This window comes from Microplitis demolitor, chromosome 1 (genome assembly GCF_026212275.2).
Source record: "Microplitis demolitor isolate Queensland-Clemson2020A chromosome 1, iyMicDemo2.1a, whole genome shotgun sequence".
Lineage (NCBI taxonomy): Eukaryota > Metazoa > Arthropoda > Insecta > Hymenoptera > Braconidae > Microplitis > Microplitis demolitor.
The window spans coordinates 21116669-21140665 of NC_068545.1; the positions used below are offsets into that span (position 1 = coordinate 21116669).

Consider the following 23997-nt stretch of genomic DNA (forward strand, 5'->3'; position numbering starts at 1 on the left):
TAAATAATTTAACATAAATTTCATATCAATAATTCACCACTACCGCCATCATTTCAATTGATTTTGACATTAATCAGTAGCACCATCTCCACACGAACCAATGAAACATCAACTCCATTATCCCGGACCAGATCATATATCATCAAATCCTTGCCCAGTTGATGACCACATCATCGTTATCATTACTATAGTAATAGTAAAAATAATTAAAAGATAAAACAAATCTCGTCCTGATTACAATCGTGTGTAAACTACAAGTACAATAAATATATCTGTGTTTATTTAATTAATTAATTAATGTGGTGTCAATTGTAAGTAACAAAATAATTTTTGTTCATTGATTATTCAATAAAAATCCAAAATGAATAAAGTAATTTAACAATAGATGTTAATTACTCTAATTAATGATAATTGTGTTAATTAAAAAAAGTTAAATCAATACTGAAAAATAGAAACAAAGTAATAAGATGACTTTCAAAGAAGATTTACGTTTATTATTTAAACCTTATTATTTAGTTAATATTTTTTTGAGCGTATCATATATAATTGCTAAACAAGTACCATTTGTTTGTCCATATATTTTTCCAGAAAATGAATGTGAATTAGATGGGGTAAGAATTATATATTTTATTATTAAAATTTATAATTTAGTTAATCATAAATGAATATATTTATTTTTTGTTTTGTTTATTATTGCAGAAAGAAACACAAATTTTATTTTTCTTATTGTTTGTAATAATGATAAGAACACGAAAAACTGGCAGTGTCACAATGATACATTATTTATCTGCTAGTTTCGTTTATACTAAAATAACAAATCTTATTTTATGGTTTTATGCTGATATAAGAATGGGTATTTTGTTTGCTGTTATTTTTATACGTAAGTATAACTCCATTGTATTTTATAATTTATAAACTTTTATGTCAATTGAGGTACAAAAAACCTGGTTATAAATTTACATATCTACTAGGGATGAACGAATAATTCGAACTTACAAATTATTCGTGTCAAATTGATTCTAAAGTTCAAGTTCAATTCGAATGAATCGTAAGTTTTCGAATTATTTGTAAATTTTATTTTTAACAATTTAAAATTTTAATATTTTTTACAATAATTCAAATTTTTGTCAGAGGTAAATAGAGCTCAGGCACGGATTCACAAAAAAACTATTTTTGGTTACTTGAAAAACTAAGCTCTCCATTAAATAAAAATTGAATTTTTGAAAGCTGATCAGAATTTTCTCGATTTGAATTGAGTAATTTGAAAAGTTAAAAATAATTTGAAACCTTTCAAATAATTCGAAAATTTATGAATAATTCGAAGTTTTGAGTTATTCGATTTTATCGAATCATTTGAAAATTTGAATAATTCGATTCGAACACAATTCACACACTCCTAATATCCACACGTCAAGTTTTTCATATTTTTAAGTAAATTTATTAATTTATTTGGGTAAAGTCAAAAAACTCAATGATTGACAGTTTATTGTATTTAAATATTAACTTGACCCATGAATTAAATTTGAATTTCCTTATTAAAAATGTATTTACCATACGGGTACCCGGGTAATTTTGAATAGATTATTAAATAATATTAAATTTTTTGATTTTTGACATCAGGGTTAATTCACATTCAAATTCACGTACTAAATAAATAATAAAATTATATTTACAGTTTGTGCTTTAATTTTACCTGAGCCAACATATCAAGGTCCACAAAATATAACATTTATCAGAGGTGCCAATGGTCTCGAAGAAGAATTAAAAAGAGATACACGTATAATTTGGCTTGTAGCATTTTATACAGCATGGAATCCAGCTTGCAATACTTTTGCTCCAATATATTCTCAATTATCAGCAGAGTAAATTATTTATTTTTTAAACTTAATTAACTTATTTCGAATTATTTAATTATAAATCATTTTTTTTTTTTTTTATTAGATATGCTCTGGAGAATTTAAGATTCGGTAAAATTGATATCGGAAGATATCCTGATGCTGGAATAAAGTATCACGTAAGTGATGCAAGTACCAGTAAACAATTGCCAACATTGATATTATTCAAAGATGGGAAAGAAGTAGATCGGCGACCTTACGCTGATAGAAATGGAAGACTTGTTAAATTTCTCTTCTCTTTAGTAAGTTATTTGTTTCTAATACTTTTTTTTTTTAATTAATTATTAAGCTGCAAAATTTATTGAATTTTATTAATATATTTTTTTTTAATTACAGGACAATATGAAAGCGGCATTCGATTTAAATAATGTTTACAAAACATGCAAAAATAATCCGCTGAAGAAAAAAGATAAAAAATCAATAAAAGCTGAGTAATTTATCAGCACTTTATTTAAAAATTACCGCATACCAAATAGTATGTTTAATAAATTAATTAAACGCCATAATTTAATTTTAATTTATTATTAAAAGTTAAAAAGAATCAATGGTAAGCAAGTAATAAATCACCAATCGTGTTCGTTATAAACTACGAAATGTCAACGTTGCTTTCAATCTTATACATATATTAAAAAAAAAATATAAACATTTTATTGTACTGAAAATACTCTTGTTTAGATTTTTTTTTTTATATTATATTAAATGAAATGATTCGTTCATTAAAAAATTGTTTTATACATCAGTATAAATATATATATGTACTATATATATAGTAGACGAAAAATAAATTACAATATCATATAATGATTATGTAAGTCTTAAAGCATAAAAATGTACAGATAATAGTTAATCTCGTACTCAGTCTGCCGCAATAAAATTTATTGTTATTATATATTTTTTTTTTTATAAGAAACAGTTATATTTAAATGCAAGTAGAATAAAAAAAAAGTTATTTAAACTTCTTATCGACGATATCAATTCTTACAATTCTTACTGGGTGTAGTTTATACTGACGGCCAATTTAATACCAGTTTGCAAATTGTTGCAAACATTTATAATCGGCATTTAAATAAACTGCACAAATAAAAATCAAATGTATTTATATAATAATAAGTATACAAATTATACTATAATTTATAAATAAATAGTTTATGCTTACAATTATTTTTCTTGTTGCTAACAATTTTCATTACTACTGGGGGAAGTAATTAATATTTGTATGTTAATTAGCTAATTACCTTATTACCTTAATTAGTTGATTACCTTATAGAAGAACGAAATGTCGCTAATTTATCTTAATTTTGCTAAATAATTGATTTGCAGATAATCATATACTGTGTTAATGTCCAAGTCATGGCTTTTTTATTAAGTATTAAATTTTTATTAAAAAAAAGAATAACAATATTAATAATAATAAAAAATTTATTAAATTTTTTACAAAATAAAATAATTCTACATAAAAATAATTTATATAGGCGGCCAAATTAATGCAACTTGTGAATGTGCTGATTCTGGTAACCATTTTTGATAGGCGTTCAAAAGAACTACAAAAAAAAACAAAATAATAAAATATCATAAATATATCAATAAAATAATTTATTAATAAATAAATAAATAACAAATACTTACAATGTTTGTCTTCTCGCCAGGCTTCTAATAATTTTTCTTTCGACATTACTTCTTTACTTAGTAAAGCATTCGTGATAGCTTTTGTCCTAGGAAGTAGTCTAGAAAAAAAAGTAATTTACATTATTACAATTAGCCAATAAGTTACCATTCAGAATAGATAAATTAAAAAAAAACATACTCAGCCCAAGATTTATTTATAGTACCGGGTGAAGAAAGTAACGAAGGGACAAATCGTTTTAATTTCGGACAAACTTGTCCTTCAAGAAAGAACCTGGCAAAGTATTTAACTCCGTCAACACTATTTGGATATTCCATTTCCATTGTTGGCAGTTCCCAAGCCGCACGTCCAAAGGTACCACTCATATGTCCCAATACTTTTCCCGTCTCAATGTCATACCTAGGCGCTGGATCATCAAGAGGTTCATTCATACGGCACAGAGTTGGAGCGAATTTAATTAACCATTCCGGTTCAATAGCAGTAACACCCCTCATATACATTTTATTTGTTTCATAAATTTCTTGATAAACCACCCACTCAGGTTTACTTTTTCTCAGAACACAAGACGAGTGCATAAATACAGGATCTTCCATTTCTAAAGTTTTATAAGCATGTCGCCATTTTATTTTATCTTCATCTTGTTTTATTTCATCAGGACTTACTCTTTTTGCGACATGATCAGCCATACCAGAAAGAACTATCTGACGCAGTAATTTAGCATCCAAGTCTGTTGGTGGTGTCATATTAGGATCGATTGTTAAATCTAACTCGGGTATATTTAATGCTATTTCATTTGAAAGTTGTTGACGTAATTTACGAATTTCCGTTATTGCTTTTATACGTAATCCATTTTCTTCACAAAAATTAAACATTTTACCTTGAGATTGTGCATACTCAGCAGCACCAACAGCACGAATAAGTACCATTGGGTCACCAAGAAGTAAACTATTACCAATTCCAGCCCAGCAACGTCGTTTTTGCAACCATTTTGTTTTAGATTCACCCTCCGAGCCAAGTGATTCAATCAGCAGCTCTTGAACTGACAACGCCGATACCATACATATTGTATACTTCAAAAGATTTTGCTGTTGCGACAAAGCTAACATTTTTCCATAACGTGGCGCTACTGGAAACGCAGATATACTTCGACCAAGTGGAGTTACTTTGGCGCTAAAATTTTCCGACTGTTTTTGCTGCGTGACTGGCTCCAGAGCTCCCAAAATACAAAGACGTTTTTCCGCAGACTTTAACTGAATGATATCAGGAGCTGATGGAAATGGAAAATTAATAACTTTATCAATATTCATAACTTTCATTTGCAATAGAAGATCATCAACAGGTTTGCGACGTATTTCGGGTTCGCTAAATTTTTCGAACTCGTCATTGTAAACAGCTGATGAGTATAGCCGATAACAATGACCTGGACCCATTCTACCAGCTCTTCCAGCTCGTTGATTAGCACCAGCTTGGCTTGTATAGCAAACTCTGAATGTCGTAACACCAGTTACTTTATCATACAATCGTGTTTTACAACGACCGCTGTCTATTACATACTTAATATGGGGAATAGTAAGTGATGTTTCAGCGACATTGGTTGATACCACGCAAAGACGGCAGCCTTCAGGTACAGTTTCAAATACTTTTGACTGTTTATGAGCTGGAAGTAATGAATACAGCGGCAAAACCCACATGGGCTGTGAGCCTGATAAACCTTTTAATTCTAAAATATCTTCGTCCTCGTCTTCATCTTCATCTAAATTAACATCATCATTATCATTATCATCAGCATCATCATCAAAAAAATCTTCTTGCGTATCATCTGTAGGCACTGCTGAATAATTATCAAGATTTATTTTAGGCAAGTTAATAGTTTCCAATTTCCTTTTATTTTTTATACGGCGAATTGCATTTATAGCATTCAATTCTTCTGCTTCATCATCATCATTATCATCATCATCATCATCATCATCATTATTATTACTATCATTGTCTTCGGAATCTTTATTTTTTATTGTAGACTTGGTTGCTGTCCATCTTTTCTTTTTGTAAGGAAATGCTTTACGTAATTTTTGAACAACTGAATTTACTTCATGCTGACCAGTTAAAAAAATAAGAATTCCACCTTCAGGTAAACGTGTATGAATTTTAACAGCTTTTTTAACCGCATCCAAGACGTAATTTTGACTTGTTTTTCTATTAAAATGAATCGTCACTGGAAATTGTCGGGAAGCAACTTCAATAACCGGTGGTTTAATTTTAAATAGTTTTGGATTACTGACAAAGTCTTCAACGCGTAACGTAGCTGACATAATTATTAATTTTAATGGGTCACCTTTTTTAGCACGCAGAGGTACGATACGCGACAATAGACCAATTAGAATGTCGGTATAAACACTGCGTTCATGAGCTTCATCCAAAATAATAACCGAGTATTTAGTCAACAAAAAATCATGTTGGACTTCTTTCAGCAAAACACCATCGGTCATAAATTTTATTTTAGTATCAGGCGTAACATTACCCTCAAATCTTATTAAATATGACACTATGTCATTTTTTAAATTCATTTCTTCAGCAACACGTTTACTCATAGACATGGCAGCAACTCTTCTTGGTTCAGTTACACCAATCATTTTACTTTTAGCATACCCAGCTTCGTATAAAAATTGAGGTACTTGAGTTGTCTTACCACTTCCTGTTTCACCAGTTATTATCACAACATTATTTTCATTTATTGCTTCGACTATACATTGTTCTTCTTCCAGCACAGGAAGTTTTAAGCGCGCTTCTTGAATTTCCGGTTTACGATTTACAGGAACAAAAACTGCTGGCTTACGATCTATTCTTTCATATATTATTTTCTCAGGAGGTTTATCTACTTCAGTTACATCTTTAGTAGATTTTTTTTCTTCATTTTTATCAGATTTGTCAATAGTTGTGTCGATATTTTTATCAATTACTTTTTCGACAATTAAATCTTCTGAATTCTTTTCTTTTTCTTCTTCATCATCCTTTTCTTCTTTATTATGTTTTTCTTCTTCTTCATTATCACTCGAATCTTCATTACTATCGGTATCTTCCTAAAATATTTATCAATTTAATTATTAAATAATATAAAAAATAATAATCTATATTATTAAGAGAATAAGGAAAATTTTGTCCATGCCACGTCTTTTATGATAATAAAAATTTAAAAAATTTAATTTGGTATCAAAAAAAAATATATTAGTAGACTAATAAGAAAAAAAAAAATTGACCGTGTGTAGATTTTTTTTCAAGAATCCCATAATTATACAATCATCGAAATCAATAAACTCGTGAGTTAATAATGCGATTTATTTTATTAAATTCCAATGATAATAAAACTAAACAAAAGACTCTAGAGTTAATTTTAGAGTAGAGATTTTAATAAACAGTTAAATTCAAATAAGATTTAATAAATGCAGCAGTAATACTCGGACGGTCACGTAGTGACTGTAGGTTGCTCGTTATAATCATTAATAAAAATTTATACCTCAAAACCAACAATATTTGGATCAGATGATGATTGCTGTGTTAATTCATTTCTAAGTAACGCCGTTCGTATTCTCTTGTTACCTTTTATGGCATTTGGAATTGATTCAGCCTCTTCTACATCGTACTTTTTATCTTTTGGTTTAAATTGTGGAGCATTTAATTCTTGTAAGTGTCTTTTCAGTCCTTTAGTTTGAATTGTAGTTATCGACACGTACTGCTGGAGTTCTTCTGCCGGTACTTGAACTCTAGCTAAATCTTCTAATAATCCAGCTCTCTGAAAAATTATATTTTTTAAAAATTATAATTACATCTGATACTTACAACAATAATAAATATTTGTTTTTAATAATCACCTTCTGTTTTTTTTCTTTACGTTCGATAACTTTCTCCAATTGTTTTCTACGTTTGTTAGATAATAAAGGTGTGATTTTTTTTCTTTTGTCAGTTTTTTTAGTTTTACGTTTTTCTGTTGGAATCAAAAACTTATTTGATTCATCGTAAGTTTCTTTAGAGTTTTCTATTTCAATTTGGACCTGTAAAATAAAAAAATAAATTATAATTTAAATAAACAATCCAATCACGTTTCATTAAACAACTTGCTTTTTAAAAAATTATTTTTTACAAATTTTTATGCGACAAAAGTTAAAAAAAATTTTTTTTTGATTCTATATAATTCTATAGTAAAAAATGATCCTCAAGTTAATAGACAATCAACAATTTTCGGTTTTTTTTTTTTTTTTAGTCAAATTTATTAATTATTTACTCTAGTTATTAATAATTTTTAATTTGTCTGACGTCTGCTACATTCACGCTCATAAAGTAGCCAACATCTGACAATTTTAATGTTTTTAGTTACCAAGTTAACTGTCAACGTAAATTTTTTTTAAAAATATACACAATTAAATTTTTCAAAGTTCTTCACATGCATTTTTTAAAAATTTGTCTACCAGTATTTACTTTGTTTCTTGAAAAATAAATCAATTTTTTTAATGACTGCTACTTTCAGCATCATAAAAATATGCACAGTTGCAATTCAAAAAAAAAAAGTTTCTTTTTATAATCCATTGTTTTGACAAAAGTCCAAAAATTATTAGACGTCAGCTAAATTCAGTACAATAAGTGAAAAAAATATTAAATAAATCAATAATTAATTTACTAAATTTATTTATTACCTTATTAACTGACGAATTGTCAATTTCAACAGTAGGATTTGTTCTTGCACGTGCATTATATCGCTTTTTAGCCATTTTAAATTTTCAATTAATTAACCCGTTTTATCATTAATTCAATTGAAAATATTATAATTTAAACAATTATTTAAATAAATAAATAATTTATTGAAACTATTCAGTGTCACACAATTACACAAAATAACCTAAAAATTTTCAAATATTTTATTTCACTAGATTTTTTGTTTTGTAAAAAAGTTCTTTCATGATTTTTAGTTATATATTTTTTAGTTAATATTAAATAATATTCTGTAAAAATTTTAAAATTAATTGTTATTAAACACTAACAGAAATTGTAAACACATTCTTTCACGTGTTTTAAATAACCTACGAAACATATGATATATATTTATATATAAACACGTGGTTTGAACTATTGGATGCGTTCGAATATTTTTTTTAAATATAAAATAATTTGACGCGCGCGCGCAATCGCTCCAACAAAGAAAAATGATCATTTGCTGTTGCCTCTTATAATGTGGCAATAAACTTTTTTCCATTAAAATTATTTTAAATTACAATAAATTTTAATAAAGTATAGACTAAATAATTTATTCAACTTTATAACATTTATTTTTCAACTTGAATTTGAAAAATTTTAGAACAAAAAAAGTATTCGGTCGTTGAGTTTTTCAATCTTGTGATATATTAATAAATTTTAATTTGAATATTAGATTATTTTCCTACATTCATTAATAAGATAACTATCAACTAACAGACATAAATAATTTAGTAAATGTCAGGTACGCAATTGATGAACAAATAAATAAAACAAATAAATTACTATGCTGTTGTTGCAAGATTTTTAACGACAGTTGAATAATAAGGATACAAATTTATTTATTTTTCTTTGTTAAAAAAAAAAACGTCAATAAATAATTATCAGTAACAATATTTAAACAGTGAATAAATTAAAACGATAAGAACAAGATATATATACCTGTATACATCTATGTACACTTGTAGGTTTGTTTAATGATTTTCAACGGTTCAAAACTGCAGAGTTGGTACAATTGTTAAATTTGCAAGCAAATTTCGTCTTCGTAACATTAAATATAATAAATATTACACTTGAACGGATAAAATATTTTACAGTATCATCATTCGGAAAGAAAATTAAAAGATGCATTTATTAATAGCATGTTTGATAGCTCTCATGGTCATCAGCCTGTCAGTCCATTGTAGAGGTAGATCAGGTCGTTACATTAATGAACACAGCGGTGATTTTAGTTACGGTAACAGTGGTTTTGATACAAGCAATTTTAGAAACTTGTAAGTACTTTGACATATTATTTCATTCATTAAAATTTTTAAATGACTTATCTGTCAGTATCCTGGATGGGTCCGAATTACGGTAGTTTACCGCATCTGGGCAAAATTTATTGTAAAATACGGTATTTTACAGCAAATTACGGCAAAACGGCAATTTACCGTAATTTGTGGCATTTTTGCCGTAAGAATCTTATATTTTTTTATTTTTACAGTTTATTACGGTGCAATACATCATTTTATGGTAAAATACCACAGGTTTGCCGCAATTTTACGGCGAAACCCTGTTCTAGTACTGTGAATTTACGGTAAAAGTATTTTTGCCTTAAAATACCACAAGTTTACCGTAAATTACGGTAATTGCTATCGTTTACCGTAATTCGGATCCATCTGGGATCTTTGTTTCTTTTGAATAGAAACTGTCTGAAATATTAACATTGAAACATGAACTGTAACATGTGATAATAAAAGTGAAAATAATAAATCGAGATTTGAAAATATTATCTTTACAACGTAAAAAATGAGAAGTTAATTTGGAGTAAATACGGACACTATTTAAATCCAAATTTATTCGTTCCGGAGATTCAGAAAAAATTATTCCACATACGGTATAAATAGGGACGTTTAATATTAAAATAAACTCCCATTCGGAGTGAATTTCACTTCGAGAGTATTAAATAATAAATAAACGGTCATCTGCTTTAAATTCACAGCGCGTTCAGTCCGCTAAATTTTGACAGTACATTCTAATAATTTACTGTTATTATTTCAGTAACCGTCCCTGGATATGGGGGTCCACAGAAGATGGAGAAATTATAATTGAATCACTTACGTATGAGACATTAGATGGTGCCTTAAATGTTATACGAACTTCTTTTTTTACTGATGAAAATATGAGCAAAGGTTGTGGATTATTATCTGAACCTGGAGCTTCAGAAGAAGTTGAACAATTGATATTAGAAATTGTCAAAGATGGCATTAGTATTGTTGCAAAAGATGTTATTACAAACGAAGTCGTGGGCACTATTTTCAACAAATTATTCGTAAATACTTTTAATCTCATGTTGACTAAACTTGCTAATTTACTGAAATTCATTTTCACGGTTTTTTATTATTTCTTTTTTTTTTAAGAAGCCTCAAACTGGAAATGAAATAAGCGAGATAGAAATATTTCGAGATAATTTCAAGCACAAAGCGTCAAAATGCTTCATAGATGTGTATGTAGATGTTGAATCCAGAGTGGATCTTTTTAAACTTTATAATGCCAATTGCACTATGGAAATGACGTTTTTAGCAGTTAATCGGGATTATCGACGGAGAGGAATTGCTGGGTTATTAGTATCATCGTCATTAGAATTAGGAAGACAATTATACAAAGGAATGCCTGTAAAAACTCCTGTGAATATTGACGGAAAATCGATTACTAATGCCGATGATATTCCTAGTATTGCTTCAGTGACAATGACAGCCAAGTATTCACAAAAATTGTTAGATAAATTTGCCTTTGATAAAGTTATTGAAGTCAGTTTTAATGAAGTTATGTTCGAGGGTAGATCACTAAGTGAAAAAATAGGGAATACTAATCAAACTGCTATAATTGGTGTAAAAAGTCTTTCTACAAATTAATAAATGATATTCTGTTGATTCAATTTATAAATTTATTTTGGCTGGTTCTGTTCATAACTTTCAGGTTAGAAGATTTTATTTCAATAACTCAATAAGCAATGGAGTCAATTGTTAGAAATCCGACAAAATGTGAATGCTACAATATAGCTGTAATCCTAAACACAATATTTTTTACAGTGTACACAAATGTATGTATTACTTATTCAATTTTTTTGAAATTATAAATTGGGTCAATATTGTTTTATATAATTTCTCATTGACATTTTCCTCATTTAAAGAAAATAACACAAATAAGTAATCATGTTATTTCAATTGTAATTCTCATAAGTACAGTTGGAATAGCAAAGATATTTTTTTTTTCAACTTGAAAATGATACCAAGGAAAAATGATTAAAAACAACATTTCAACAGATAAGAATAAGTATATATGCATAATATACCTGTAGATTTTATTCATAACTTACGATGCTGACATAATAGTGTAATTTGCAAATAAACATCGTATCAGTAATAATTATAAATCAATATTTTTTGTGAATAGGTAAATTATTTTTTTAGTATTATAGTTTAAGAAAAACTATGAAATGCAATTAGCATCGATAATATGTTTGATAGCTGTGATGGTCATCAGACTATCGGTCTATTGTAGAGGTAGTTCTTGTGGTGACGTTAATGAAGACAGCGGTGATTTTAATTGCGGTAACGGTGGCTGCGATGCAAGCAGTTTTGGAAACTTGTGAGTTCTTTGACATACAAATTTGTTAGAATTTTTGAATGACTTATCTGTCGGCATCATTTTTAACTATTGTGTAGAAAATATCTGAAATATTCATATTGAAACATGAACTGTAACATGTGATAATGAAAAGTGAAAATAATGTCTTGAGATTTCAAATTACATTTTTTATTATTATAATTTATTTTTATTATTTTAGTAATCGTCCCTGGATATGGGGGTCCACAGAAGACGGAGAAATTATATTCGAATCACTTACGTCTGAGACATTAGATGGTGCCTTAAATGTTATACGAACTTCTTTTTTTACTGATGAAAATATGTGCAAAGGTTGTGGATTATTATCTGAACTTGGAGCTTCAGAAGAAGTTGAACAATTGATATTAGAAATTGTCAAAGATGGCATTAGTATTGTTGCAAAAGATGTTATTACAAACGAAGTCGTGGGCACTATTTTCAACAAATTATTCGTAAATACTTTTAATCTCATGTTGACTAAAATTATCAATTTACTCAATTTTATCTGATCGTTTATCTACTTTTTTTTTTTTTTAGACTCCTGGAGATGGAAGTTTAGTAAGCCAGTTAAAAAAATGTAGAAAAAATTTAAAGTACGAAGCAGCAAAATGCTTCATAGATTCGTTTATCGATGTTGAATCAAGAGTGGATCTTTTTGAACGTTATAATGCCGATTGTATTATGGAAATGACGTTTTTAGCAGCTAGACGGGATTATCGACGAAGAGGAATTGCTGGATTATTAGTATCATCGTCAATAAAATTAGGAAGACAATTATACAAAGGAATGCCTGTAAACATATCAGTTAATAATGACGGAAAATCAATTACCAATGGTGATAATATTCCTAGTCTTATTGCAGCGACAATGTCATCCAAGTATTCACAAAAATTGTTAGATAAATTTGCCTTTGTTAAAGTCCTCGAGGTGAGTCTTAATGAAGTTATGTTCGAAGGTATATCACTCAGTGAAAAAATAGGAAATACCAATCAAACTGCTATAATTGGTGTAAAAAGTCTTTATACAAATTAGTTAATAAATGATATTCTGTTGTTTCGATTAATAGATTTTTTTTGAGAGTTACTATTTAAAACTTTTAGTCTAAGGGATTTTATTTAATTTGATAAGCCTTAGGGTCCATTGTTAGGAAGCCGGCAAAATATAGATGCTGCAATGTAGGCAGTATTCCTAAACTCTTGGAACTGTTAATTATGATGAGACTGGATCAACTGGCCAAACTTAGTGAATGTGCCAACGACTATCAATATGAACTTTGAGGCCTCAAATTATGTATTTATTTTTAGTAACTTGAATCTATTAACGTTTCAAAAGGCACAACAATTATCGCACTGTATGCTAATCAATTAGGACATAATAGTTTTTTCGTAATCGCTGAAAACGATGATGGAGATACACTGAAGAAGTCGAGGATCGAAGAGCGCTGATTTACTAGCCTAGCCGTTCTGTTCCTGGCTCGATTATATAAATAATTTTTATTAGTTTTATTGACCAATAGAAGCCTTCTTGTTCTTAGATTTGCGCTGGAACAATTCCTTACTAGCTCTGTAAATAAAACCTAAGTTTCTAAAGGCCCGAAGAGTTATATGATCAATGTGTGCTGCAAAATTCAACTTGTCATCCACGATTACACCAAGATCTTTTATTGTCTTTAGACATATAGATACCGCTCAACCGCTGAAAAATTGCGGCATCAGTTGATGGATTTTATGACATCGATGGATTGAATTTTTTTAACTACGACATGTGAAATGATTATTCTAAATCCTAAAATTAAATGGATTTACGAACTTGGAGACGAAAATTATGTGTTTTGGCTAGTCTCCGAGAGTCTCTTGGAATCTGAATGATAGACTTATTGTAGTCTTTGGGAGTAATCAGAGACTCTCAGAGACTAGCCGAGATCCAAAATTATCGTATCGAGTATTTAAGACTAAAATAGACGTATTAATTATTAAATAAGCTAAATTTATAAATAATTTTCATCAAGGTTTGATGATAAACATATCGCATTATAATAACAGTAATAAAATTTTATGCCTACTTATATTTGTGGAGAAAAAAAAGGCAGATTCAGCATTAGTAAACGTCATCACTTTCAGTTTTTAATTGATAGTAAATAAACGAGAAGGACTACACGATAGTGATATTCAAAAGGCTTTTATTCTACCAAAATCTGAAGCTAATGAAAAAAAAAAATTATCTTGCTCACACACAAGCATCCCAATTGACGTCCAACTAGTCTCATTTTGAATAATTTCTTTCTTATTATACTGTAGCTAAATAAAATTACTATCGCTATCGCTATCGTGTCCGAGAAGTGAATATGTTTATTTTTTTATTGTTTATTTTATTTTATTATTTTTTTGTTTTTACATAACTAGTGATTATATTTGCTCAGGCTTGATCATGCCTGATGATTAATCCTGGGTAGTGATCACTAGCTTTCCATATAAATTAATATATCAAAACAAGAGAATATTGTTCATTAATTTGTAGAAAGACTTTTAACATCAATTACAGCAGTTTGATGGGTATCGCCGATTTTTTCACTTAGTGGTGTACCTTCGAACATAACTTCATTAAAACTTATTTCAATGACTTTAACAAAGCCAAGTTTATCTGCCAATTTTTGTGAATGCTTAGATGTCATTGTCGCTGCGGCAAGATTAGGAATATCATCAACATTGGCAATCGATATTCCGTCGACATCAACTGACGTTTTTACAGGCATTCCATTGTATAATTGTCGTCCTAATTCTAATGACGATGATACCAATGATTCAGCAATTCCTCTTTGTCGATAATCTGGTCTAACGGCTAAAAACGTCATTTCCATAATGCAATCAGCATTATAAAGTTTAAAAATATCCGCTCTTGAATCGACATCTAGATTCACATCTATAAAGCATTTTGATGCGTTGTGCTTAACATTTTCTCTAGATATTTCCAACTGGCTTTTTTCATTTCCAATCGTAGGTTTCTGTGGAAAAAAAAAAAAAAACGAATGAAAAAATGTTTAGATAAAATTGAGTAAGTTAGTAATTTCAGTTGACAAGTGATTAAAAATTTTTACAAGTAGTTTATTGAAAATAGTGCCGACAACTTTGTTTGTAATAACATCTCTTGCAATAATACTGATGCCATCTTTGGCAACATCTAATATCAATTGTTCAACTTCTTCTGAAGCTCCAGGTTCAGATAATAATCCACAACCTTTGCACATATTTTCATCAGTGAAAAAAGAAGTTCGTATAACATTTAGAGCACCATCTAATGTCTCAGACGTAAGTGATTCGAATATAATTTCTCCGTCTTCTGTGGACCCCCATATCCAGGGACGATTACTAAAATAATAAAAATAAATTATAATAATTAAAAATGTAATTTAAATTTCAATACATTATTTTCACTTTTTATTATCACATACTCTGTAAACATGAATAAGTGAAATAACTGAATATCCACCAATTCTAAGTGCCAATCGAACTACTTTTTAAAATAAGTGGTTCGGTTTACACTTAAAATTAGTGAATATTAACCGACTTCACTTATTCATATTTACAGAGCATGTTATAATTGATTTTGAATGTCAATATTTCAGACAATGACTGTACAAAAGTTGCCGACAGATAAGTCAATTAAAAATTTTAATAAATTAAATCATGTGTCAAAATACTTACACATTTCCAAAACTGCTATCTTCATTAACGTAATTACCTGACCTACCTCTACAATGGACCGATAAGCTGATGACCATGACAGCTATCGAACATGTTATTGATAAATGCATTTGTTATCTTTTTTTCTAAATGATAATACCGTAAAAATATTTTATCCGTTCACAAGAAATATTTCTTATATTTTTTGTTATGAAGACGTTCACTTGCAAGTTCAACTATTATGACAGCTTTGTAATTTTGAATCGTTATGAGTTATTATAATACCTACGTGTATATATATATATATATATATATATATATATATATATACATATATATATATATATATATATATATATATATATATATATATATATGTATATTTTACTTGTTATTATATTTTTAAATTATTAATTGTTTAAATATTTTTAAAAATAATTTTTCATTAAGACTGTTTTCATTTAACAAAAAACAATAAATAAGTATCACTGTTATTTCAACTGTAATATTTACAAGTACAGTTGAGTTAACACAGATATTTTTTAAAAAAATATATATCAACGAAAAATTTTGACGAGCAATATTTCAACCGATAATAATTTCAAAAAAGTTTGAAAAATCCGAATGAGCATGCCTTAAGCGCAACAGAACAATAAAAATGCGTAAATGATAGCGTTCATGCCTAAGACATGCAATTATTTTGTTCAATTTGATGATAATATAAAACATGCAGTCATTTACTATTTAATATTAATAACGAACGAAGTTTTATCTTTTATCTTATATGATGAAATTAAATCTATAACGGAATTTGACTGTTATTTCGTTTGAGGCTTCACGGTTACGATTTCATTCTTTATAATTCGTTCTTTTGTTTGAATTTTCCCGCGAGTGGTGTTATCTCCTCTGTAGATCAGGCTAAAAAAAAATCTTAAAAGATTATAAAACAGTTAGTAATTAAATCATCATGTATGGATATATAAGGTGGCTATCAAGACTGTGATAAAAACAATACTTATTTCTATTTTATCAACTGATGGCATGAAAAAAGCACCATCTGTCTGAATCAATGACTATGTCTAAGCAAAAATCGTCATGATGACTCGACCATGACACTGATTGTCACAATTTTCTGTATTCAAGTCGGAGCACTGAAATAGTAGCTAAGCCAGGTATTACACATTTCATGTTGTCACTTTAACCTGGTGAATTCAATAACATTAGATAGTACAATAGCGCATTTAATTGTTATATTGTCTACAACGAAATTTATTACTTAGTACATCAAATAATATAAAGTAAGTATTTAATACAAAATAATAATTTTATTGAAATTTATTATTCTTCTGTATTTACAATAATTTTTTTGGGTCATTAATAATTTCACTTTTACACACGTAAGCATTTCTCAGTTTATTGCATTGAAAAGTAGGGCTAGGTTGACGATTTCTCCATAACTGTAAATGTATGACTGTCATATTAAAGTTCATCCGTTGAATTAATAATATATTTATTCCAATTTAATTCAATTCAATGGACTTTTAAATCATAATTTTAATTATTAATTTAATTTATTTATTACAGAATGGCCGACAGTCCTAGCTCAGGGTCTGCTGACAGCTCACCCCAGGTCGAAAAAGGCTGGGGAGCATTAAAACAACATGTTCTCGCAAATAAAATCAATGCTGGACTTTGGACAACCCGAGTATTTACTATTCTATTTACCGTTGCATTTTTAATTCCACTCTTCGGGTATGTTTATTTAATTAACTGATTACAATGACCGCATTTTCGTTTATTTAATTTATTTTTATTATATTTTATTCATAGAAATCCATACAATGCCTATTACAAAGCACTGATGAGTAGTGCAGCTACCAGTGCACTCAGATTGCATCAAAGAGTTCCAGTTGTTCGGCTGAACATGCAATTTATTGAAGATTTACTTTTGGAGGACTCGTGCCACTACTTACTTTACTCAATAATATTTTTATATGTGTCACCTGTGACAAGTATCCTTTTGACTTTTAGCCATGACAATTATTATTAACGATGACTAAGCTCATAATTTTATTTTAAATTTAAATTCATTTTTGTCTACTGATGACATTTAATTTTTAATATTTTCCTACAACTCATTAGTAATTATTTTTTTAATTACCTCAGTTAATTAATTGCCAAACTTACATGTGACATTGATTTTTTTCCTTAATTTATTTTTATTTACTTACTGATACAGTGGTTCTGATACCGGTTGTATTATTTGCAATACTACATGCGGCGAGTTATTCTCTTGCATTATTGGACGTGAGTAAAAAATAATTTATTGAATTAAAAATGAATAAAATTTCTTGTTTCATCTGAAAAAAAAAAAACTAGTATATTGTGTAAGACAGTCGAGCAGTTAAATTAATGACTTGCAATTTAATTTTTTTTAATAGACACTCGGACAAAATAGTTGCTGGCCGGCGCGTCTTATGATATCTATAGTTGAATTTCAATCACGCAATATTTTACGTCTTTGTGGATTGTTGGAAATCATGATACTACCACTTACAGTTATTCTAGTCTTCACGTAAGTATATGCTGGTTTAAAATTTAGCTGCTATAGGATCTGTTCAAAATTTTACTGTGAAAGAAATTCAGACGATGCACTCTCTGATTTATAATACTGAAGTTAGCCGACGTTTAATAATTTTTGGTTTTAGTTTTTTTTTTGTGATTATATGATTATATTTATAAATTATATTTATTTCCAGTGGACGTGCTGGTTTGTTGACACCATTCGTATACTATCAATTTTTCAAAATGCGTTTATCGTCACGAAGAAATCACTTTACACGCAATATCTTCCACGAATTGAGAAGTGCACTCAGTTCCGTGTCAACACGACCATCAATGCCTGGGATGGTCAGGTGGCTGATAAATGGTCTTCTTAAAGTCACCCAACAAATGACTCCAAATCCTGTTCCTCAGTAACCTTAATCTATTCCCCGTGAGTTTGAATAACAGTTTTATTTTATTTTATTTTTTTTTAAATACCAAATCAATTTTTTTTTTATTCATTATGAAACCTATTTACAAACGCAATTTTTACAGTACAATCGTTCGAACAATTTTATCTACACAAATAATATTTAAATATTAATATATTGATAATAATTAAGAATATATATTTAAACTAAATTTATAAATTTTCTCACATTTTACAATTTCTTATAATCAAAAAGTACATATATATATATATATATATATATATATATATATATATATATATATATTGTGGCTTTTAACCTGGGCGTTTAGTTCTAATAACAAAATTCAAGCTCAATAATAATTAATTTTGATTATTAAATCAAAATTAACAAACGAATTTATTTTTTTTTTTTCATCATTAACAATTTTCCTGGACACTTGAAATTATTAACTTGTCTAAGGATCGATTATGTTTTATTGCAATAAAAAAAAAAAACATTTTTAATGGTAATTATTATTTTTATATTGCAATAATAACAATTAATAAAATTTGGTGCAACGAGAAATAATTATTTAATTTCTCAAACTCATAGCAAATTTATGTTAAATTATTTAAATTCAGTCTCATATATTTCGCGTTACTAATTCCAAAAGTACTTGTATTTTTTTTAAAGAACTTATAATTTTTTTTTTTCATTGCCAATCGTCTTGTAGAATTATTTTATAAGTAAAAATTGAAAAAAAATTTTTCAGTTTCAAAATAAGTCTATGATACTGAAGTTAGCCGACGTCGAATAATTTTTTTATTTTTCTCCAATCGATGAATTATAAAAAAAAAAAAAAAAGTATTTAAAAAATTGCATCGCAGTTTTTTTAAATTTTCTACATGTGAATATTTTTAGTTTTCTTAATTTTGTAACTTTTTTTGAAAAAAAATTCAAAAATTCTTCATTCTCTGTGAACTTCAGGATCATGTAACCCTACAATATGATTTGCAATTAAAAAAAAAAATTATACGCACTTTTGGTTTTAAACTCAGTGACTAAAGTTAAAAGGGCGTTTAAAAATATAAGATTTTTTGGAATTAGTGACGCGATTTAGTAATAAAAAAATTATAAATTATTATGAGTGTGAATGTAGCAGACATGAGACAATTAATAAACTTGAAATAAATAAATAAATTAATTAATTGAATCAATGAAATTTTAAAAAATGTGCATACGGATTTTGCATTTATCTAAACATGCATTTTTTAATTTTAACTCTACTGACATTTTATTTTATTTGAAATTTTAAATTTGTCTGATGTCCGCTACATTCGCACTCGTAAATTATTACTGAAATTTTTTGTATGAGCGAGTGTTTAAATTTTGTGGGTGTGTGTGTGTGTGTTGGTGGTGTATATACTACTTGCAGTACAAAAATATATTGTGAAACAACTCAAAACATTTTATTCACATTCACATATCCGGTATAATCTTTTATTTTATTATTAACGCAACTTAATCATTTTATTTTATTTTATTCTTCGCACTTTTGTTACACATCGCATCGCCGGTTGTTAAAAATAATCAACAATCGACTTATTGATCATTAAATTTATTATTTAATAATTACAATATTTAAATAAAATATAAATTATAGCTGTCAATGTAAAGTTTGAGATTCACGCACTGTTTGTCATTGACTTGCAAGTGTGTATTGTATTATTTATAATTATAATTATTATTGTTTAAATGGTTAATTAAAGTTATAAGAAAAATGATAATCTTATAGATAATTAAATGTTATGGTCTGTGGATGTTTCAATAATAAATTGTGGATAGTTGTTTATTTAGTTGTAATTTATTTAAAACGTTTTTAAAATCATACGGGTCTAGAATATTATCTTGAGCTGGTTATCGTTATCTTTTAGATAAAACTTTTTTTTAAAAATTGACTTTTTATAAAATTAAAGATACTAATTACGTTTACGTAGACTACAGTAGTGTAATTGTCGTTTAATTATATCATAATAAAAATATTTTTTATTATACTTTATTGTATATACCGACTTACAGTTGAGTAGTGTAGTGAAAACACTTGAGATACAAGTCCTCAAGTTACTGGTAGTAAATATATAAGCAGGGTCTGAGAAGCCTTAGACTTACGGAGGAAAATGAATCCCATTCATGATGGAGTGGAGAACGGTAGCGGTATCTGTGTTTATGATAAGTCTTTGCTTTCTGGTTATTCCTATAAGAGTACCGTCATCGTCATCATCAAACACTATTGATGATGACATACGATTATTTGAGAGTTACATTGTGCGTTACAATAAATCTTATCGTCATGATCCGATCGAGTATGACAAGAGATTCAAACATTTTCAAGTAAGTAATCTATAAATAATTAAACTTATCGTTACAAATAATAATAATTATAATGATGATAAATAAAATAGTATTTTAATTAATGAAGATAATGTATTTAAAGATTTATTTAATTTAAATTGCTAATAGATTTCTCTTCGAGGTATAGAGAAAATGAATAAGTTAAGAACGTCGAAGGAGAGCGCGTATTTTGGAGCGACAGAGTATTCAGATTTATCGGAAGATGAATTTTTAAAGCTGGCATTACGTAAAGACATATCGAATCGTGCTGAGAGACATCGAATTGACCGTTTTATGCGTCAAAAGAATTACAGTCCTGAGGGTAATTTAATACGGTACGAGAGAGCGATAAGAATACCGCCGAGACTCGACTGGAGGACAAAGGGAGTTGTTACACCGGTTAAAAGCCAAGGGAATTGTGGGGCTTGTTGGGCTTACAGTACTGTTGAATGTATTGAATCAATGATTGCTATTAAAAATCATACACTTACATCTTACAGTGTCCAGGAGGTAATTTTTTAATTAATTTATAATTTATATTATATACATCAAAGTCAATAATCAATATAATAATTACTGGCAACCTGATTGCTCGAGGATCGTTACTAAATTTATTTTTATTTTTTAAATAAAATTTTTTATCGAATCACTCGTTCTGGGATTTTTATTAATTTTTACTATTACGGAAGCTAATGGGAAAAATATTATCGTTAGTCTTAAAACTTGTTAATTTTAATAATTCTATAGTCATAAAATACTTAAACATTTGACGCAGCTTTTAAAGTTTTAGAGCTGATTAGATTTCAGAATCAATTCATCGAGTTCATAACAAATTATCCAAAAAAAACATTTAAAAAAAATTTTATTTTTGGAATATCTCCGAAACGCCACCTCAAAAATCCAAATAGGTTCATTCGTTCAAAACTTACAGAATATTTATACACGTGCACACATTTGGAGATCATCTTGAAAGTAGTCAGAATAGCTTCTTAGAACCTCAAATAGTCGAAATCTGTTGAAAACTCGGTTTTCAAAAATCAGACCGAAACCAATAACTTCCCTTTTTTTTTTTTTTTATTTTTGAAAATTTTCAATTTTCATAGAGGGAAGTTAGAAAATTGGTTAAATTTTTTAGGCTTATCAAAAATATATTTTTCATCTTCAAAAACAAATTGATTATTTAATCTTACATATTTAAAAAATTTTATTTTGGTTATTTTTGGAACATGATAAAAAAAAATTGAATGAATGAGAATTTTTTAGCGCGAAATTTAAAATTATTCAGCAAATTAAAGACTTATAACTAATTGTCACATAGAAATTTTTGAAGCTATGAAAAGGCACAAATCAGTCAAGGTTTTTGGAATGGTACCAAATTTAATCAGCTCAGTTTGTTTTATCATAGAGATAGACTATCTCATATTTTTTTTTATTATCGTAATACTATAGATAATAATTATTAATGTATCATCTGTTATCGTTGTTACTAGATGATTGATTGTGCCGGTAACAATAATTTTGGCTGTGAAGGTGGAGATATTTGTAGTCTATTATCATGGCTGGTAGATAATCAAATATCAATCTTGTCAGAATCTCTTTATCCAGTAACTGGGAAAACAGATACTTGTACATTAGAACGGTAAAAAAAATTTGAGTCTAATTGATACATTTATTCATATATTAATTAATTAACTCTGTAATCAATCCATTGATTAATTAATTTTATGTTCAGATCACCAAAGTCATCAGTTCGAGTTACTGATTTCACATGTGATAGGTGAGTGTACTGAGTTTTTTTTCAGATACTTGATATATCGGAAATTATCTCGCATTACAATTATGTAAAAGCTTAAATAAAGATCAAAATAATTGTATTTGACTTTATGGCGCAACTTCCCGTGCAAAAAAAAAAATTAGTTCCAAAAACGTTCATGACAATGAACTTCCAAATTTGAGACAATTCTGAACTTTAAGTTGAACATTGTTGGAACTTTGAAATAAATAGAAGTGTGAAAAATTTTCAACTAGAGTGGCCTTTTCTTGCGGTTTTTTTTTTATTTTTTTTAAGTTTTTAAGCAAAATTGATTAGAATTGACGATTTTGTGAGTTCATAATAAATTCATAACTAGTTACAATCACTCATATTTTGGACTATTTTTGAACAATTCAAAAAGTGAAAAAAATTGACTTTCCCAAAAAATTCAAATAAAAGTAAAAAAATGTTGATAAATATTTTCAAATAATTTTCATTTTTTTTGCCTCATACCTGAATAATTCTGGTAAGAATCGTAGATGTTCATAATTTCTTATTAATTCCTTTTTTTTTAAATGTTCTTCGAATTCAAAAATTGTCAAATCAAATTATTCTTACTTAAAAAAAAAAAAAAAAAAAAAATTATTAGAGAAAACTTTAATTTATTTTTTAATAATTTTTATTTTTATTTTATTGAGATAAAGAACTTTTTATTTTTGTAAATTAATAAAATTATATTTTAAAGTTTTGTAAATGCTGAAGAACAACTGCTGGATGTTTTGGTTAATCATGGACCAGTAGCAGCAGCAGTAAATGCTCTTTCCTGGCAAAATTATTTAGGCGGAATAATTCAATTTCACTGCGACAGTTCATTTAAAATGTTAAATCATGCAGTACAAATAGTAGGTTACGATAATACTGGAAAAATACCTTATTATATCGTTAGAAATTCATGGGGACCGTTGTTTGGTAATGATGGATATCTTTATATTGCTATTGGAAATAATTTATGTGGTGTGTAAAATTTATAATAATTATTTTTGATGATGATAAAGTTAGAAAATATTTGTCTGAGAATACTCAAAAATTTTTTATTAAATTTGTTTACAGGAATAGCAAATCAAGTGTCATCATTAAATGCTATCTGGTAGTCGTAGTTAATTAATAATGTAAATTATAAATTTCATTTAAATCATCTACAACTAAAAATTTTGAGTTCAGTATAAATTATTATATCCAACAGAGCTATTTGTACTTTTTATACATTTATATATTTATATATGTATTGTAAGACACTGATAAGATA

General features: G+C 27.8%; 7 protein-coding genes across 7 annotated transcripts; 5 read left to right on the forward strand and 2 right to left on the reverse strand.

Annotated features, from left to right (window-relative positions):
• Positions 1 to 139: 139 nt before the first annotated feature.
• Positions 140 to 3056, forward strand: LOC103571180 (thioredoxin-related transmembrane protein 2 homolog). The gene is made up of 5 exons (XM_008549234.3): positions 140 to 611; positions 700 to 880; positions 1676 to 1862; positions 1942 to 2137; positions 2232 to 3056. Exons 1-5 carry the CDS (start codon positions 468 to 470, stop codon positions 2328 to 2330), a joined length of 807 nt encoding a protein of 268 aa, XP_008547456.1. The 5' UTR covers positions 140 to 467; the 3' UTR covers positions 2331 to 3056.
• A 246-nt stretch (positions 3057 to 3302) lies between these two features.
• LOC103571179 (probable ATP-dependent RNA helicase kurz) lies at positions 3303 to 8591 on the reverse strand. Its single transcript, XM_008549233.1, has 6 exons — positions 8205 to 8591; positions 7386 to 7565; positions 7031 to 7306; positions 3700 to 6596; positions 3522 to 3619; positions 3303 to 3436 (listed from the first exon to the last, which is right to left on the reverse strand). The coding sequence occupies exons 1-6, from the start codon at positions 8277 to 8279 to the stop codon at positions 3360 to 3362; spliced, it is 3603 nt and encodes a 1200-aa protein (XP_008547455.1). The 5' UTR covers positions 8280 to 8591; the 3' UTR covers positions 3303 to 3359.
• A 193-nt stretch (positions 8592 to 8784) lies between these two features.
• Positions 8785 to 12942, forward strand: LOC103571298 (uncharacterized). The gene is made up of 5 exons (XM_008549422.2): positions 8785 to 9533; positions 10303 to 10573; positions 10662 to 11892; positions 12092 to 12362; positions 12448 to 12942. Exons 3-5 carry the CDS (start codon positions 11741 to 11743, stop codon positions 12940 to 12942), a joined length of 918 nt encoding a protein of 305 aa, XP_008547644.1. The 5' UTR covers positions 8785 to 9533; positions 10303 to 10573; positions 10662 to 11740.
• Positions 9385 to 11156, forward strand: LOC103571178 (uncharacterized). The gene is made up of 3 exons (XM_008549230.2): positions 9385 to 9533; positions 10303 to 10573; positions 10662 to 11156. Exons 1-3 carry the CDS (start codon positions 9385 to 9387, stop codon positions 11154 to 11156), a joined length of 915 nt encoding a protein of 304 aa, XP_008547452.1.
• Positions 12943 to 14416: 1474 nt separating the features above from the next.
• On the reverse strand, positions 14417 to 15721 carry LOC103571297 (uncharacterized). The gene is made up of 3 exons (XM_053740856.1): positions 15612 to 15721; positions 15005 to 15275; positions 14417 to 14911 (listed from the first exon to the last, which is right to left on the reverse strand). The coding sequence occupies exons 1-3, from the start codon at positions 15719 to 15721 to the stop codon at positions 14417 to 14419; spliced, it is 876 nt and encodes a 291-aa protein (XP_053596831.1).
• A 981-nt stretch (positions 15722 to 16702) lies between these two features.
• On the forward strand, positions 16703 to 20399 carry LOC103571177 (Krueppel homolog 2). Its single transcript, XM_008549228.3, has 6 exons — positions 16703 to 16888; positions 17175 to 17342; positions 17421 to 17602; positions 17830 to 17897; positions 18032 to 18165; positions 18350 to 20399. The coding sequence occupies exons 2-6, from the start codon at positions 17176 to 17178 to the stop codon at positions 18567 to 18569; spliced, it is 771 nt and encodes a 256-aa protein (XP_008547450.1). The 5' UTR covers positions 16703 to 16888; position 17175; the 3' UTR covers positions 18570 to 20399.
• Positions 20400 to 20487: 88 nt separating this feature from the next.
• LOC103571176 (cathepsin O) lies at positions 20488 to 23889 on the forward strand. Its single transcript, XM_008549227.3, has 6 exons — positions 20488 to 20938; positions 21068 to 21448; positions 22429 to 22577; positions 22671 to 22715; positions 23437 to 23705; positions 23802 to 23889. Exons 1-6 carry the CDS (start codon positions 20738 to 20740, stop codon positions 23840 to 23842), a joined length of 1086 nt encoding a protein of 361 aa, XP_008547449.1. The 5' UTR covers positions 20488 to 20737; the 3' UTR covers positions 23843 to 23889.
• Positions 23890 to 23997: the final 108 nt, after the last annotated feature.